Source organism: Rhineura floridana, chromosome 3, assembly GCF_030035675.1.
Source record: "Rhineura floridana isolate rRhiFlo1 chromosome 3, rRhiFlo1.hap2, whole genome shotgun sequence".
NCBI lineage: Eukaryota > Metazoa > Chordata > Lepidosauria > Squamata > Rhineuridae > Rhineura > Rhineura floridana.
Window position 1 is genome coordinate 53292779 of NC_084482.1, and position 16796 is coordinate 53309574.

The window sequence follows — 16796 nt, forward strand, 5'->3', positions numbered from 1 at the left end:
ACACCTGTCTAGCCGAAGAGACGGCTACTAGAGAGAGCACTTTGAAAGACAGCACCCGCAAGGGCTCAAGTGGAGGGTGCTGCCGTGTTTGCAACATCGTCTGTCCCCTCCAGGGTGGAAAGTGGTAACATCCTGCTGGGGCGAGTGGAGCGGGTCCCTACAAAAAATGTTTAACCAGAGGGTGAGAGCCCATGGGGAAGCTTGCCGAATTAACAGCCACAACTGGAGAGATAATAGAAGCCTGACAATGCAAGGTATTGAGCTTCAATCCCATCTTCAACCTTTATAAAGGAACAGTAATTCCTGTTGGGCTATTTCCGCATGGGAGATGCCATGATGGAGAAAACATCCAGCAAACCTGGCCGACAGGCCAAGATGTCCGACTAGCACTATCTCATACAGTCCCCTAGCACTATCTCATACAGTCCCCTAGTAGAATCCATATTATTTCAAGAAGAAACCAGTTGCAAGATTAAACAACTGGCTGAATTTCAAAATGAAAGATCTGAGAGACTATTGCCCCCACAAACCGAACAGAATTCCTAAGGAAAAAGAACAAGAACATTGCACTTCATAGGATCCATGAGTTGCTTCCTACCTTTACCATTGTCTTAAGGCCACCTGGTAGTTACACAGAGATAGACTATAGGTTGAGTAGTCTTACTATTGTCTTATGGCTACCCTGTAGTTATGCAGGGAGGAAGCCAGCAGCTGGCTAGGTCCAAGAAAATAGGCCAATATATGGAAGGCAAGGGTAGCAGTGATCACCAGACATGATGAACATGCTCTAACTGCAAAAACAGGGGCCAAATGCTTGAACCCCTAGTCACCCGAAACTGCAGGCGCCCACTGCTGTACTCATGTCCTGCCTGCAAGCCTCCCCTGGACATATGGGGCTGCTGGAGAATCAGCCACAGGAAGAGAATGCCCAGGGACATGCTCTGACTAAATATTTGTGCAGTAACCTGTCCGGAGGATTACCTGACAAAACAAACAGTAAAATCATAAAAGATTTATTTCCTCACTTTAACCACTGTAGTGCTTAATTGAAGGAAGGGAAGCCGAATATCCTTACAAATGTGCCTCAACACCAGTTTCACAAATTGAGCAGTGAAGTACTTCACACAGGTATTCTGCTCTGTACTCGTTTCATAAATTGAGCAGTGAAGTAAGCCTTCTCAAAGGCTTAATGTTTTGATAAATTTAACATGGAATTTTAAACTGTTAAGTCGCCCAGGGAACTCCTGATGAAGGTCAGGACTTGACTGGACAATCACCACCTTCCAGGAGGACTGCACCTCAGCACATGTATGGCTATATGAGTACAGTAGGGCCCCCCGCTTAAACGGCAGGTTAGGGACCAGACCCCTGCCGAAAAGCAGAACATTGATCAGCTGTAGTGAGGGGAGCTCCAGCTGACAGCGCTTGGCCCCTGAAGCTCCGCATGCAACAGTTGATCGATGTTCCGCTTTTCTGTGCATCCCCCCCCCACTGGGTTGCCCTCCTTATGGTGGGGGAGTAGTGCCAAGCAGCTGGAAAAAGCAGCCACCAAACCAAATCCAGCTGGGGGGCAGTGGCAACAGACAACCACCCCCACAGACACTGCCACCAGGAGTGAAAGAAAAGGAGCCACCGCCGCTGCCAGCCCCGGAGAGCGAGCTGCCGCCACTGCGAATCGCCATAAAGCAGAGCCCTACTGTAACCCTAAGTCTAGTTACACAAAATGAAACAGAGAAATGAGCCTTACTAAGGCTACTCGGAACTTGGAATTGTCTTAAATCACCCAGGGACCGCTGGTGAAGACTTAGCCAAGCAGTCAGCTTGATTTATTGTCTTAAGTCACCCAGGGATCTGCTGGTGAAGGCATAACCAAGCAATCAGCTTAATTTATGCTAAACAATGTTTACCCAGCTATGGGATAGCTGCAGGATCATTAGAACCTTTAAGGAAGTCCCTGGATAAATCCAAAGATTTTCTCAGATAGTTAAAAAGGGCTGCAACTGCTCCAAGTAGCCAACTGGAGATTTGCATTGACATCCTAGAATAGTTAGGGCAGAAACCTCATGTAACAGACAAAGTGTAACCTCATGTTACATGGGGAAAAGCTGCAGCACTAGGGGTCTGAAGACCTGCCCTGGGAGTGAGTATCTGAGCATCTGGGTGCTTGCTGCTTGCTCCTTTGGGTTGCTGTCTCTCAAGACAGCTGAAGCCCCTGGTAAGTGCTGCAAGGACTGGCACCACCTGCCTGACCCTGGCTCCAGGGAAAGGCTGCAGTTAATCTTGCAGCCTCTTGCATCAGCTGCTGGTTGGGTCAGGAGGCATAAAAGCCCAGCTGCCCTTGGGTGGTGGATCTGCCGCCAGCGGGGTTGCCACCGAAGGGGGTTGCCCCTTGGAGAGTCCCTTAGGGAGTCTCGAGGGTGAGGGTGCTAGCCCCCTTCTATTACCTTTTCTTTTTTTAATTTGTTTTCTGTTAAACCAATCTAGAGGAGATTGGTGGTGGGGAGGGCGTGTGGTGCATGTGTAGTTCCTGCACAGGGTGGGAGCCTGTGCAGTGCACTGAATGATAGGAGATAGTTGCCAGATGCCTTCAGAGTGAGAGTCTGTACCTGGCAGAAGGCTGGCCCTCCCTGGGTGTGAGACAGGAGGGGGAGTAGATGGGCCCTGTGTGAAAAAGTCTGAATAGGTATCCCAATCCTCACAGAGGCCTACTGGGATAATTTGCTCCAGCAGGTTTTGTTGGTAGGCTCGCGTTGGGTCCGTATCAGGTGTTTAGGAGAAGTCTTAGTACAGAGGAACATGGGTGATGCCACCCCAATTTCAGTGATTACAGGCACAGGGAAATATAGCCATGGGGATGTGGTGAATTACCATAGAAGACGAGGGCAAAGCTATCTGTGCCTTGTTCCTTGCTGCCACTCCTCTCATGGATGGGCTTCTCATTGCTCATCTGCTGTGCCCACTGGCCTGAGTGTGTTGCTGTTTAACACCAGATCAGCACACAATAAGACCACTCTCATCCATGTTTTGATTGTGGATGAAGGTGCCAATTTGGTGTGCATTACCGAGATCTGGGTGGGTGAGCTTGGATGAGTTGATCTGACCCAACTTTGCCCACCTGGATACTCGGTGCAACACTAGCACAGGCTGCAGGGACGGGGGGGGGGGGAGAGGAGTTGCTGTGGTCTACAGAACTTCCATCACCAGGAAACTACTCTGTCTTGTAACTGGATGTGAGGGCCTGCACCTGGTGTCGGGACGAGGAGACAGTAAACTAGGGTTGCTGCTGGTGTATCGTCCACCCTGCTGCCCGGCAGCTTTTCTGACTGAGCTGGAGGAGGCCATCTCAGCTGTGGCGTTGGAGGAGCCCAGAATAATAGTGCTGGGTGCTTTCAATGTCCATGCTGAGGCTGCCTCAAGTGTCCCGGCTCAGGACTTCATGGCCTCCATAACGACCATAGGGCTGTCTCAAGTTGTTACTGGCCCAACACATAGGGCAGGGCACACCCTCGACTTGGTTTTTGCTCCAGATAGAGGAAGGGGTGGTCTGGAGATAGGGGGCGGATGTCACCCCATTGTCATGGTCAGATCACTTCCTGGTGAAGTTTAGATTTATGGCTCCAATCCTTCCATGCAGGGGTGGTGGACAGATTAAGATGGTCCGCCCCCGGAGTCTAATGGAATCCACAGGATTTCTGAATGCCCTAGGGGAGTTCCCAGTAGATAGAGCAGGTGACACAGTTGAAACCCTTGTCACGCTGTGGAATAGTGAGGCGTGTCGGGCTCTTGGCATGGTTGCGTCTGAGCGCCCTCTCTGGCATTGTGGAGCCCGGCTTGCACCTTGGTACACCAGTGAGCTAACAGCAATGAAACAGGCTGGATGACGGGTAGGGCGCAAGTACCAAATGAAGTGCTGTGAGGCTGATCAGGCACGAGTAAAACATCATAACCGTGCCTACTGTGTGGCAGTGAGGGCGGCGAAGAAGGCCCACTTCTCTGCCTCCATCACATTCTCAAGTAACTGTTCATTGGAACTTTTCCATATTGTCAGGGGTCTGTTGACATCAACTCTAGGAAATGGTGTTTTAGATTCTTCGGAGGCCCACTGTGAATTGTTTGCAAGGCACTTTGAGGGTGAAGTTGCTTGCCTCCGTAGCAGTTTGATGCCCCATCCACATCTACTGTAGTCCCCAATGAGGTGTCCAGTGCAATGTCTGCTGCAATTTCTCAGGAACAGTTTCAGTTGATGATGTGGACAAGGTGCCTGCAATGATGCAGCCAGCAACGTGTCCTCTCGACCCTTGCCCTTCTTGGCTTATTAAAGCTTACCGAGGGGTGTGACTGAGTGGATTTAGGGAGTAGCAATGCATCATTGTGGGAGTGAGTGGTTCCAGCCGCCTTGAAAGAGACGGTGATCTAACCATTCCTGAAAAAGCCCACCCTGGACCCATTGGTGACAACTACTGACTGGTTGCAAATATCCCCTTTTTAGGGAAGGTGATTGAGAGGGTTGTGGAGCAGCAATTGCAAGTCCTCTTGGATGAAACGGATCATCTTGACCCATCCCAGTCTGGGTTCAGGCCTGGTTATGGGAATGAATCAGCCTTGGTCATCCTAATGGATGACCTTTATTGGGAGAAGGACAGGGCGAGTGTGACCCTGTTAATCTTACTTGATCTCTCAGTGGATTTTGATACCACTGACCATGGTATCCTTCTAAGCCAACTTGGTGAGATAGGTATTGGAGACACTGTTTCCTATCTCCAGGGTCGCTCTCAGAGAATAGCATTGGGTGACTGTCTTTTGGCCCCCTGGCAGCTGTGCTGTGGGGTGCCGCAGGGTACCATCTTATCCCCCATGCTGTTTAACATCTATATGAAGCCCTTGGGAGCAGTCATAAGGAGCTTTGGGGCGAGGTGTCAGCAGTATGCTGATGATACCCAGCTCTATTTCTCCGTAACATCTGAATCAGGAGAGGCCATGCAAGCCCTGGACCGCTGCCTGGACTTGTTGGTGGGCTGGATGAGGGCCAATAAACTGAGTCTGAATCCTAGCAAGATGGAGGCACTGTGAATTGGTGGTTCCCGAGTTCGGATAAATTAGCCAGTTGCCTGCTTTGGATGGGGTCGTATTCCTTCTGAAAGAGCAGGTCCATAGTCTGGAGGTGCTCCTGGATCAATCTTTGTTGCTAGAGGCCCAGGTGACCTCCGTGGCTAGGAGTGCCTTTTACCAGCTTCGGCTGGTAAGACAGCTGCAGCCGTTTCTGGAACGGGATAGCCTGACCATTGTTGTCCATGCACTGGTAACCTCCAGGCTGGATTACGGTAATGCGCTCTATGTGGGGCTGCCCTTGAGGTTGGTCCAGAAGCTGCAGCTGGTGCAACATGTGGCAGTGAGACTGCTCACTGGGGCAGGGTATTGCCAACATGTCACCCCGCTGCTGAAAGAATTGCACTGGCTGCCCATTTGCTACCGTAGGGCCAAGTTCAAGGTTCTAGTTCTGGTGTACAAAGCCCTTTACAGCTCGGGACCAGGATACCTGAAAGACCGTCTTACCCCTTATATACCCAGATCACTGGACTCTGCAGGTGAGGGCCTCCTGTAGATACCATCTTATCAGGAGGTTCGTTCTGCACAATATAGGAAACGGACATTTAGTGTGGCGGCACCTACTCTATGGAATTCCATCCCCTTGAATATTAGGCAGGCGCCATCTCTGCTATCTTTTTGGCGCCTTTTGAACTTTCCTCTTTCAACAAGTCTTAAGTTGAGATCTATCCCAGTCTGCATCTGTGTTAGAATTGCTTGTTAAAATGTTTTTTTAAATAATATTTCTAACCCTTTTTTAAAAGATGTTTTAAAGCTTTTTAAAAAAAATGTTTTTAACGTTGTTTTAATGTATTTTAAGGTCTGCTTTTATGATGTTCTAAAGTGTTTTTAGCGCTTCTGTTTGCCACCCTGGGCTCCTGCAGGGAGGAAGGGAAGGATATAAATCAAACAAATAAATAAATATAAATAAATAAATGTAATAAACAAACTATACTGCTTATTAACCTTTTCCCCACCGGGATGAATACAAGGTCCTCCTCTGTATGGAAGTCACAGGATAAATTCAAAGGTTTACACAACAGCCATGAGGACTCCCCAAAATCTACACAGTCAGTTATGAAGGGCTGCAAAGACTTACGCAGACAGTTATGAAGGGCTGCAACTGTTCTGAGTAACAGGCTGGAGCCTTGAGCTAAATCTCATGATGCAATTTGTATACCTTCACTATGCTAGGCCCCCCTAGAAGAGTCATTGGGCAATGAAAAACTGCAAAAGCTCGCACAGACCGTTATAAAAAGCTGCAAATTTTACACCAACAGGTATGAAGGACTGCAACTGTTCCCAGGGACAGACTGAAGCTTTGAGCTGAAGCTCGTGAGGCAGTGCAGTACACTGAGGCCCCCTAGAGGAGCCACAACATTATTCTGCTGTTGCCACTGGAAATGGCCTGCTGAGGCTCAGGCCTAGGGAAAAAGGGAATCAGGTCTCTAGCGCTGCTCAGGCCTCTAGAAATACTGAAGCTGCAGAGCTAGTGCTTCTAATAAAAAGGGATGGACGTACATCTCAGCCGAGGGCTATGCCATATCTCTACCCAAAGGTTCTGAATGAAACGGCTAGGCCCCTTATCACAGTCCCTAGACAAACTAGGACCAAGTAGGAAGCGAGATACCATAAAAATGGTGGGATATTCCTCAGTAGAGGACTACACCGTTTTTCTGCATCAGGTTTCTGGGTAGTAAACTAGGACCTTTCCCCACGGTTCTGACCGAAAAGCTAAGCCCTTTCTGCAGCCACTGGACAGACAGAGTGCTGCCCATTTCTATCCACAAGCAGCACTGACACCAAATATTGCTGCTGAGGTGCAATTCCTGAAGGGGAATACCTGGAAGGCCCAAATTTAGGTGCTTTAGTTACCTTAGGGCAGCCTTGCTTACCATATGGTGTGAAGTGACTGTGGTATCGGCCACAGGAAAAACAGTGCACACATGGTGAAGCCCAAAATGTATTCAACATACCTCCCGGTGGAATTCTTTCTGACACAGGCTATGAGAAAAATGGAACTGATGGCTGCTGCAATGGCTGCTGCCGCATATCACCGCGCTGTGCCTCAACACAGATATAAATGGGACTGCTCTGATGGCTGCCGAAATGGTTACTCCGCTGCGCATCAATAGCAATATCCGTAAAGAACAGCACAGGGTGATCTGGCCATGGTAACATGCACATGGTAGAGAGGAGTGGTACCAGGCAATATAATCAACACAAGCATAGGTAGAGGGGCATGGTAGATTAGCGAGACCAAAAATGTCCAAACACAGTGGAGGGGAGTGGTCTGACCTCTAATGAGCTCTAAATGCAGTCACAGGTAAAAGTTAACTGCACACAGCAGAGGGTAGTGGTGATTAGCGAGGCCAAAAATAACCACACACAGTAGAGGGGAGTGGTCTGACCTCTAAAGAGCTCTGAATTCAATCAAGGGCAAAAATAATCGCACACAGTAGAAGGGAGCGGTTTGAGTGCTAAATGCAGCCAGGAGATGCAGCCAATAGCAAAAATAACAGCACACAGTAGAGGGGAGCAGTTTGAGCTCTAATGCAGCCAACAAATGTTGCCAAGGGCAAAATTAACTGCACACAGCAGAAGGGAGCGATTTGAGCTCTAATTGCAGCAAAGAAATGCAGCCAAGGGCAAAAATATCTGAACATAGTCGACCTGAGCCCAAGCAAAGGTACTTGGGTTGCAGAGAGTCAAGTTTTGGATCCATAGTCACTAGATGTGCCTTTAGTGCATCAAACTGGCGTGTAGGAGCTGAGAAGGGCCCCAACGCAGCAGTGACAGGAGCCTGAGCCCCAGCCTCTATGATGGATTCACTGGCAATGTATGACAAAACCCTTGAGTAGCACACCAGCAGTGCAGTCTGCTCCACAGAAATAATGACTGGGAATGAGGACACTTCCGGTGAGCTTGGATGAGACACAAACTGTGCACATTTGGCAGCCAGCTGAGAAGGTGCTACATCTTGGCAGCAGCCATAGAGTGGTTCCTGGAGGACTGGTGCTTAGAGGCCATGCATTTGATACTTTGGACATCATGACAGATTGAGATGTTGTGGCCGGAACACAATCTTTAGACACGTCTAAACACAGATGCACACGGAAGAGAGGTGTGGTGAAATAACCTTTAGACACACACACATGGAAGAGGGGTGCAGTGAATTAGCACTTGGACACACATGTGACTTCACACCCAGACGCCCACATACAGTAAAAGGCTGTGGAGATGTCATACTTAAAACCTTTTAGAGGGATGCGTAGAATTAAGGGCTCAGGCCACATGCATGGTATGGGGGTGCAGCACAGCCCCAACAGCAGGTGATAGGCTTTTCTTTTTCTTAAAAAATAATAAATCTATATATGCCCCATAAATGATAACTGCCCTCAACCTAGCAGACATTGAGAGAAGGGATCAAGGAGGGCTAAGAAACTGAGGAAGACTAAAAAATCCTTCAAGAAAAAAAGTGAGAAAACTTGAAAACAAAATAGCGGGCAGAAGGGCTAAAGGAGGCAAAACACTGCCAAAATGTTGGGCAACAGAAAAGGGTGGGAAGCACCAACTGCCCAGCGCTGCCACCTGCATGAGCTCCAAGGGACTCCAAGGGCTCATCTCAGCCTTAAAGGAGGCAAAACTCTGCCAAAATGGTGGGCGAGAGAAAAGGCCGGGAAGCGCCAATGCCCAGTGCCGCTGCCTGCGTGAGCTCCTCACCTCAGCCTTAAGCGCCATTGCCTCCGTGGCCAAAACGGAGCCATAGATGTGAGCTCCTGAAGCGGATAAGAGATGGGACGTGCTGGTAAGCGCTGCCGTCCCCCAAGCCAAACCAGAGCTGCTCTGTAGGGGGAATGCCTATAAACAGACAGCGAGCTGCAGTGAAAGTCGCCAGCTAGAGCCACCACTGCAAGCTCCAAAGGCCAAAGGGGGGGGGACTGCAGGGCCAAAACAGAGCAGCAGATGTGAGCTCCTGAGGGTGGGAAGAGATGGAACGCATTAGCAAGCGCTGCCACCCCCACAGCCAAACTGAAGCTGCTCTGAAAGGGGCGAAGCCTGAAGAGCTTTCGAGTCCGCAGCTGCAAGCCCACAAGTAAAAAGGGACAGACCGCAAGCTGTGGTCAAGCTGCCGGTTGGAGCCGTTGCCACAAGCTCCCCTGGCCAAAAAGGGGGGGCTGCGGGGCTGCAGCCGTGAGCCCCGCTGGGTGGGTGGAGACGAGGTGGTCCAGGTAAGACCTGAGGGCCAAAAATGTGAGCAGACCGCATTGGGGAGGCCTACAACCTATATGAGGAGGGAAAAAATAATTTCGTGTGTGTGTGGAAAAAACCTCCTGAAACAAGAAAACAAACTAGACATGCCACACACAATCCCCCAAAAACAGAAAGAACGAACACACAGAGCACACAACTCATGACACTGAATAAGAAAAAGGTACAGCCTTGGACGAAGGCAAGAATGAACCGAGTTTGGGACCGGAAGTAGCAGCCCAGGTCTTGACTCCTGTGCATTCTTGCCTTTGGACGCTAGATATAACCCACGCAATGGCATGCTACCTGGGGAAAAGCAAGAGATTCACAGAACTACTCTACTATAATGATTACTCATTCCATATTCCTTTGTAATTTTCATAATAGCCTTTTACAGGACCTTGTCATTTTACGTTTGTGTATAGGAAACAAGTTAGCTGGGATTTGAGGGTATTAGAGGGAAGTAGTAGCAACAATTTTGCAGGCAGATGACTGCCACAGCAGCTTAGAAATGAGTTTGGTAAAACAACAATATAATTGAAGAGTACTGCCATATATCATTAATCTTAGGGGGAATAAGATACAAGTAGCATTACTACACTTTTAAATTCATGCTTGGCCCGTATGACCTACTTGACTTCCTGGAGCAGCTGGTCACATAGGCTCCCATTGCTTTGTATGTAGTTTGATGTGCACACAAGTTCAATTGGCATTTGAAGCTTCTTAACCTGACGGAGCCATGTTTGAGATCTGCATTTCAACAGTTTTTCTTCCAACATCTCCGTGCAGGCCACTGCAGCAAGCAGATCCAGTACCTAAGCAATCACACATTAACAGGGCTTCAATTTGCTTTACTATAGACATGGATTGTACAAAAAATACATTCATTTCATTCCATAATTAGGATTGAAAATTTAAGAGTTTGGTTTATGTCCCCTTTAACAAAGCAAAAACAATCCATAGAAAACAAATATATTGGACCTGGAATTCCTCTCCCTTTAACAAGTTGGAATTGGATCTTGAGGAGAACTCAGACCATCCTTTTCGAGTTTCGTAAACATGTATTTTTTAATGAACCTGACTTTTTATTGTGTATTGTTAATTTTTTGAAACAGAACTACTACTACAACGATGTTTCATCTTTCATAAACATGTCTTGACACTTCCAATATCAGCCTCGATGTTCATAGTTTGTTTCCTTTCCGTTCGCTTTGTTCCCTTGGGTAAATAGGGTACATCCTTTCAGCTTCCCTTTAAAACCTGAATTTTCTTCCTTGCATAGATATTTACACTTGTCATTACTAAATTTCACCTTATTGTTTTCAGGCCAGTGTGGTCACATAGAAAGCAATTTTCATTGTAATTATCTCTTGGAATATTTGTAATCTATCACCCCATGCTTCATTTAAACTTAACTTTCACCTAACTCAGGAGGAATTGTGGCATACATATACCCAGCCACAAGATATTGCCCTGCTGTTTGACACTTCAGTAATTTGGTTTACAAGGACATGGCACCCAATTATTGAACTACAATTCCCATAATCCCTGACCATTGATCACACTGGTTGGGGCTGATGGGTTGGAGTCCAACAACATCTGGAAGGTACATTGGCTAGCTGTGTTGTGAGGAGTGCAGCACATACAAACATGTTAAACCTCTGTATAACTTTTAGCATCTCCCCTTAAAAAATTAGTATTTTTCCCTAATATTTTAGAAGGACCATACAGAGTATACACATTTTTTCCAGAGGCTGTACTTCTTTTAGCAGGATGAAAATGTTACAGCCCACCTCACTATCATTCCTACCATTTGGTGATGCAAGGGGTTGCATCCTTTCTTTGCATGTTCAGTGAGAACACTAAACACATCAGGGTACACAGCAAGAATCCTGGCGAAGTTTTGCAGACGACTTCTAAACTGATAGTAACCAAGATGGATCCAGGGAAGGGGCAGCACCCTCTCTTCTGCACTGGAAGATGCTGCCTTCATTTCCTCTATGCATGACAAGAGAGCCATTTGCAGCAACTGGAAATTAGAAAACAAGTCTTTATAAACGGTCTGTAATTCCAATAATAATCACACTCCCAATTGAAATAATTTAAATTTTTAAAAAATCTAAAAGTTACTTTCATTTTTTTCTTAATAATTAAATGTTTATTAGATAAGCATGACAGCAGTCTCAGTGCTATAATAGCTATAGTCTCTTATATAGATTAGGCTTTTATCTTAAACATCTTAGTACACACAGGAAAACCTTTTCAATAGCTAATTCTGGTTGTTTACATTTCAAGTACCTTGACAAGGCAGATTTTTATCTAACTTAAGGAACAGCAGCTGCCAGCCACAGCCTGGTTCTGGTAGACACTACAGCACACAAATCTTGAACGCAGTAATTGATACATGCTTTATTCCAAACACCTGTACATCTCTTTTTGCAATACTCACATTTAGTTCCTCATGAGAGGCCACACCCACTGTCAGACAGATGAAATCTCCAATATAACAGTGGAAAAGTTTGTCCCTCTCTTCAACAGAGAGATCAGCGATATATTGCCCCAGTGGTGTCTTCTGAAAGAGTTCTACAAACTTTACTGCATGGCCTGCAGTATAAGAGTATAGTGGGAAAATCAAGGTTAGATGGGAATTTAAAATGCCATAGCAGCTCTTCCAGAAGTACAGTGAAGCAATGCCACTACACTGTTTTAAAAGGTAAAGCATGATGACCCTTTGTTTTGTGGGCAAAAGTCTTTCTTGTTTTGGTCTTACAAAGCAATGTTTTTAGCAGCTAGCTAGTACTGTCATTGACTTCAATCCAGGACATTCTTGCACATGCAATAAATTTTGAGCAGGTCCTTTTATCTATAAACAAGCTAGGTGTATATATAAGCATTTAGAAACAGAAGACAAAAACTAGTGTGTCTTGTATTCACAGGGACTAACACTTCCATACAAACAGTATCAACTCTGTTCACATGTGCAGTTGCTCAGCTATAGAGGAAAACTTATTTTAGAAGTAACTAGCTTGCAGCTTAGCTGAGTAAAGTGGAATATTTATTACAGGCAAGTAGTTTTATAGGAACAGTTAATTCCCCCCCCCAGATATTTGTAAAGTGGTACCAGACAAGACATGAGAATGAACACAAGACAGGATGGCAGCTGAACACTAGAACAAACACCCAAAAGGGATGCTGTCTCATTACTGCCATCAGATCAATTCAAGATGTACTCATTGATTTATCTAGGCTTTCCTATAAGCGACACCAGTTACACTGTATTCCCTACATTCTCACCTTCATTGCCAGTGACATATGGAGCTTGAACCCAAAGATCTTCCAAGTAATCCTTTATCCTCCAACTGAAGGGCATTTGGTTGCCAGAATTTGTAAATATCTGAAAGTTATTCTGCACCAGAATTGTCTCAGTTTGGGAGCTGGGTAAGAAATATGAAAAGTAAATTTAAAAAATCAAAAAGATAGTAGAATACTGTTACCAAGCAGGAACCTTCTGTTATAATATTTTTAAATTAATATAACAAATACAAATGAAAAATAAAACAACCCACAATTATAGTCTTAAATCAAGGTACAGGTAAAGTACAATCTGTTTATTCAGAAAGAGAAGCAGTGATCTTAGGATGACCTGAATGTAGGAGACAAATAGAGACTCTCAATAACTAATTCCAGAAGAACAGATAAATGCATGATGGGTACACTTCAGCGACACCATAATTGACTTACTGAATAATAGGATACCATATAACAGGGATGGGGAACCTCAGGTCCAGAGACCTCTCTATCTGGCCCTCAGGACTCTCCCAAGACCATGCACCCTCACCAACCCTGTTTTGCACCCTCACCAGCCCTGTTTTACACCTTCCTGGAATGTTTTTGTCTGGCTGGAGGTGACTTTGAACTCTTGATAATGCATCCTGCTTGCCAGGATGGAGGATACACAGGTGTGTCTGTGTGTAGCCTACTGTACAAAGGTAAAATTCACATCACCTCTGGCATGCGGCCTTTGGAAGGTTGCCCAGAAGGGAAATGAGACCTTCAGACTGAAAAGGGTTTCCTACCCCTACTACATGGCATAAGATGAATCTGCTCCAGTCTGTTCTTTTCTGGTTCTGGATTGATGTGTTAACTTTTCTGACAGGGCTATGAGACAAATTGTTGGATACCAAAGTTTGGGGAGTTGCTCAGAGTCTTTCCAACCTTTCATTATTTCTAGTGTTGATACTGCTAGCAAGAATATGACAACCTTTTTGGAAAGCAGGAAGCTTACGTTTCATTTCAGGCAGAACAGCCACTACAGCATTTAGATTCAGGGAGAGGTTTTTTTTCCAATAAGATTTTATCTTTCACTATAACAGTATTACCCTGTAAACCTCTTTGACTAAAGGGTCAATGAACTAACATTATCATTACAGAAATACATTATATCACATCATACATCACACTACGGACAGCATACTTATTTCATCGGCCAATACTTTGCCTAGAAAAAAAAGGGGGAAAGGGGGGAGTAAATATAGATGCAAGTAATTTTTTTCATACAGAAACATCCCCTTAAGAACAAACATAACCTCCCCATAGGGAGATATGTGTTACTAAAGGTAGCACAACATTTATATAACAATTAATGTAGCTCAAAAAAGGGAAGCAGACTGCATCAAAATTATCCGTTTTGGATTGTCCATGTGCTACCCTACTAAGTTGTGTAAGATGCCCCGGAAGCACAAACTCCCAAATCTTGGACATCCAGTTACCGATAGATTTACACCTGTCTTCCATTTGTCTTAAATTTCCCGTCAGGCTGTTGATAATAAAAATCCAACCAGTTCTTTGAGGACCATGTTAGGATTGTGATCATTTTCCAGCAATAACAAAAACAGCTCCGAGTCAGGTACCACTGACTGACTTACAATCTTGGAAATTACTTCAAATCCAGTTTTCCAGAAATGTGGATGTCATCACAATCCTACCACATATATTTATATGACCCTAAAGCATCACAGCCTCCAACATTCCATTTCTGGGTAAGGTGGCTGCCCAGCTCCAGAGATTCTTGGATGAAATGGATTATCTTGACCCATTTCAGTCTGGTTTCAGGCCCGGCTACGGGACAGAGACGGCTTTGGTCACCTTGGTGGATGACCTACGCAGAGAGCTGGACAGGGGGAGTGTGTCCCTGTTGGTTCTACTGGACCTCTCAGCGGCTGCTTTCCCGGGATGGGACTTGGGGGCACTGTGTTGCGGTGGCTCGGCTCCTTGCTGGAGGGACGAACCCAGAAGGTGGTGCTGGGGGATTCCTGTTCGACTCCTTGGCCATTGACATATGGGGTCCCTCAGGTCTCAGTTTTGTCCCCCATGTTATTTAACATCTACTTGAAACCGCTGGGTGAGGTTGTCCGGGGGTTTGGGGTTCGGTGTCATCAGTATGCGGATGACACCCAACTCTATTTTTCCTTTCCACCTAAAGCCAAGGAAGCTGTCCTGGTCCTGAACCGGTGCCTGGCACCAGTGATGGACTGGATGAGGGCGAACAAATTGAAATTAAATCCAGACAAGACAGAGGTGCTCCTGGTTAGTCGAAAGGCAAATCAGGGAATAGGGATTCAGCCTGTGCTGGATGGGGTTACACTCCCCATGAAGACACAGGTTCGCAGTTTGGGTGTGCTCCTGGACTCAGCTTTGAACTTGGAGGCCCAGGTCTCTGCAGTGGCCAGGAGTGCTTTTGCCCAGTTAAGACTGGTGCGCCAGCTGCGCCCGTTCCTGGAAATGCCTGATTTGACTACAGTGATGCATGCCTTAGTTACATCCCGTTTAACGTGCTCTATGTGGGGCTGCCTTTGAAGACTGTTTGGAAACTTAAACTGGTACAAAGAGCTGCAGCCAGAGTGCTAACTGGGGCTGGTTACAGGGACCATACAACCCACTTGTTACGACAGCTCCACTGGCTGCCAGTTTGTTTCCGGTCACAATTCAAAGTGCTGGTTTTGACCTATAAAGCTCTATACGGCCTAGGTCCAGGCTATTTGTCAGACTGTATCTCCCCATATGAGCCTGCCTGGGCATTGAGATCCTCAGGAGAGGCCCTTCTCTCAGTCCCAACACCTTCGCAAGCGCGATTGGTGGGGATGCGAGATAGGGCCTTCTCGGTGGCTGCCCCAGGTTCTGGAACTCTCTTCCTAGGAAAGCACGAATGGCCCCTTCCTTGCTATCCTTCCGTTGGCAGGCAAAGACTTTTTTATTCCGACAGGCTTTTGGACTAGAAGATGGTTAAGATAGGGCCTCATAAGGTCTGTTGTATTGTTCTATGGTCCTATTCTTAATGTTTTAAATTGTCTTAGTATCTTAAGTGTATGTTTCATGGTTTTAATGTTATGAATAGTTTAATTCTATTTTAACTGTATATTTTTGTATGTTTTTTACCTATGTGTAGTTTTTATTTGTAAGCCGCCCTGAGTTCCAGTTTTGGAAAAAGGGTGGGGTAAAAATAAAGATTCATTCATTCATTCATTCATTCACAGCCTCTCCAGCATTTAGGAGAATGCAACTTATTTATATGATATAAGCAGAGAAGAATTCAATGCTATCTAAATAGGAGTTTTAATGTTACCTCCTGAATCCTGGCTGAGATCATTTTAAGCAGAGGCCTAGTCCAAACCTTTTCCGATTTGGTATCTTGTATAGGAACACCCAAGTCTCTCTCCCAAGTCTCTTTTAGTACAAAGATGTCACCCATAGATTTTCTAATTAACCATATGCATAACATATACACTGCCCCCTTCAAATCAGAATCTTCTATGAAGCAAAGATGTTCAAATGTTGTGAGAGAATGCAGTCCCTCAAATTCAGGGAGATTTAGTGTTTAGGGAAAGAGTTAATCCATAGGCTTCTCTCAAAGGAGTTTGTCATAATTATACTAGGGATGATTTAAGACAGAAAAATGGAAGTTTTTTCTTACCGTAAACTTCTGCTTGATGTTGGCAGTTTGGAAATGTCTAAAATAGGGAAATTGCCCTTACATGCAGCAGAAGCTGCCGCCCCCCTGAGTGCGCTGTGAGACCACCAAGGGATTCCTTGCCCAATGCAGAATACGCTTGGTGAAATTGCTGAACGCAGCCAGCGAGAAATGGAAGATTAAGACACCTTCTTTCCCTTAGAGGGTCCCGAAAAGGCCACAAGCAGAGATTCAGAATGGCAAAATTCAAAGATGCAGTACAAATAGAATCTCAGGGCACGTTTTACGTCCAATGAATGCCACTGTCTCTCTTGAGAACAGGAAGGATTTGGACAAAAGAAGGGAAGGATTACTTCCTGTGATCTGTGGAAAGCCGAATTAACCTTGGGCAAGAAAGATGGATCCGGATGTAGAACCACCTTATCTTGGTGAAATATACACAATTGTGGATCAGCTGACGAAGCCCCCAGTTCCGAAACCTGCCTAGCAGAGG

General features: G+C 45.9%; 1 protein-coding gene across 6 annotated transcripts in view; it reads right to left on the reverse strand.

The window, feature by feature from the left end:
- The window catches only part of RNF213 (ring finger protein 213), a 231935-nt gene that overhangs the window by 64730 nt on the left and 150409 nt on the right, over positions 1-16796 (reverse strand). For all 6 annotated transcript variants that reach the window (XR_009761276.1, XM_061615791.1, XM_061615789.1 and 3 more), the window contains exons 37-40: positions 12631-12770; positions 11786-11940; positions 11147-11365; positions 9970-10151 (exon numbers count right to left, since the gene is read on the reverse strand). Coding sequence is in view for 5 of the 6 variants with exons in the window: in XM_061615791.1 (XP_061471775.1) it covers positions 9970-10151; positions 11147-11365; positions 11786-11940; positions 12631-12770 (696 nt within the window). In the remaining variant the exon portion in view is untranslated. The remainder of the gene's footprint in view (positions 1-9969; positions 10152-11146; positions 11366-11785; positions 11941-12630; positions 12771-16796) is intronic.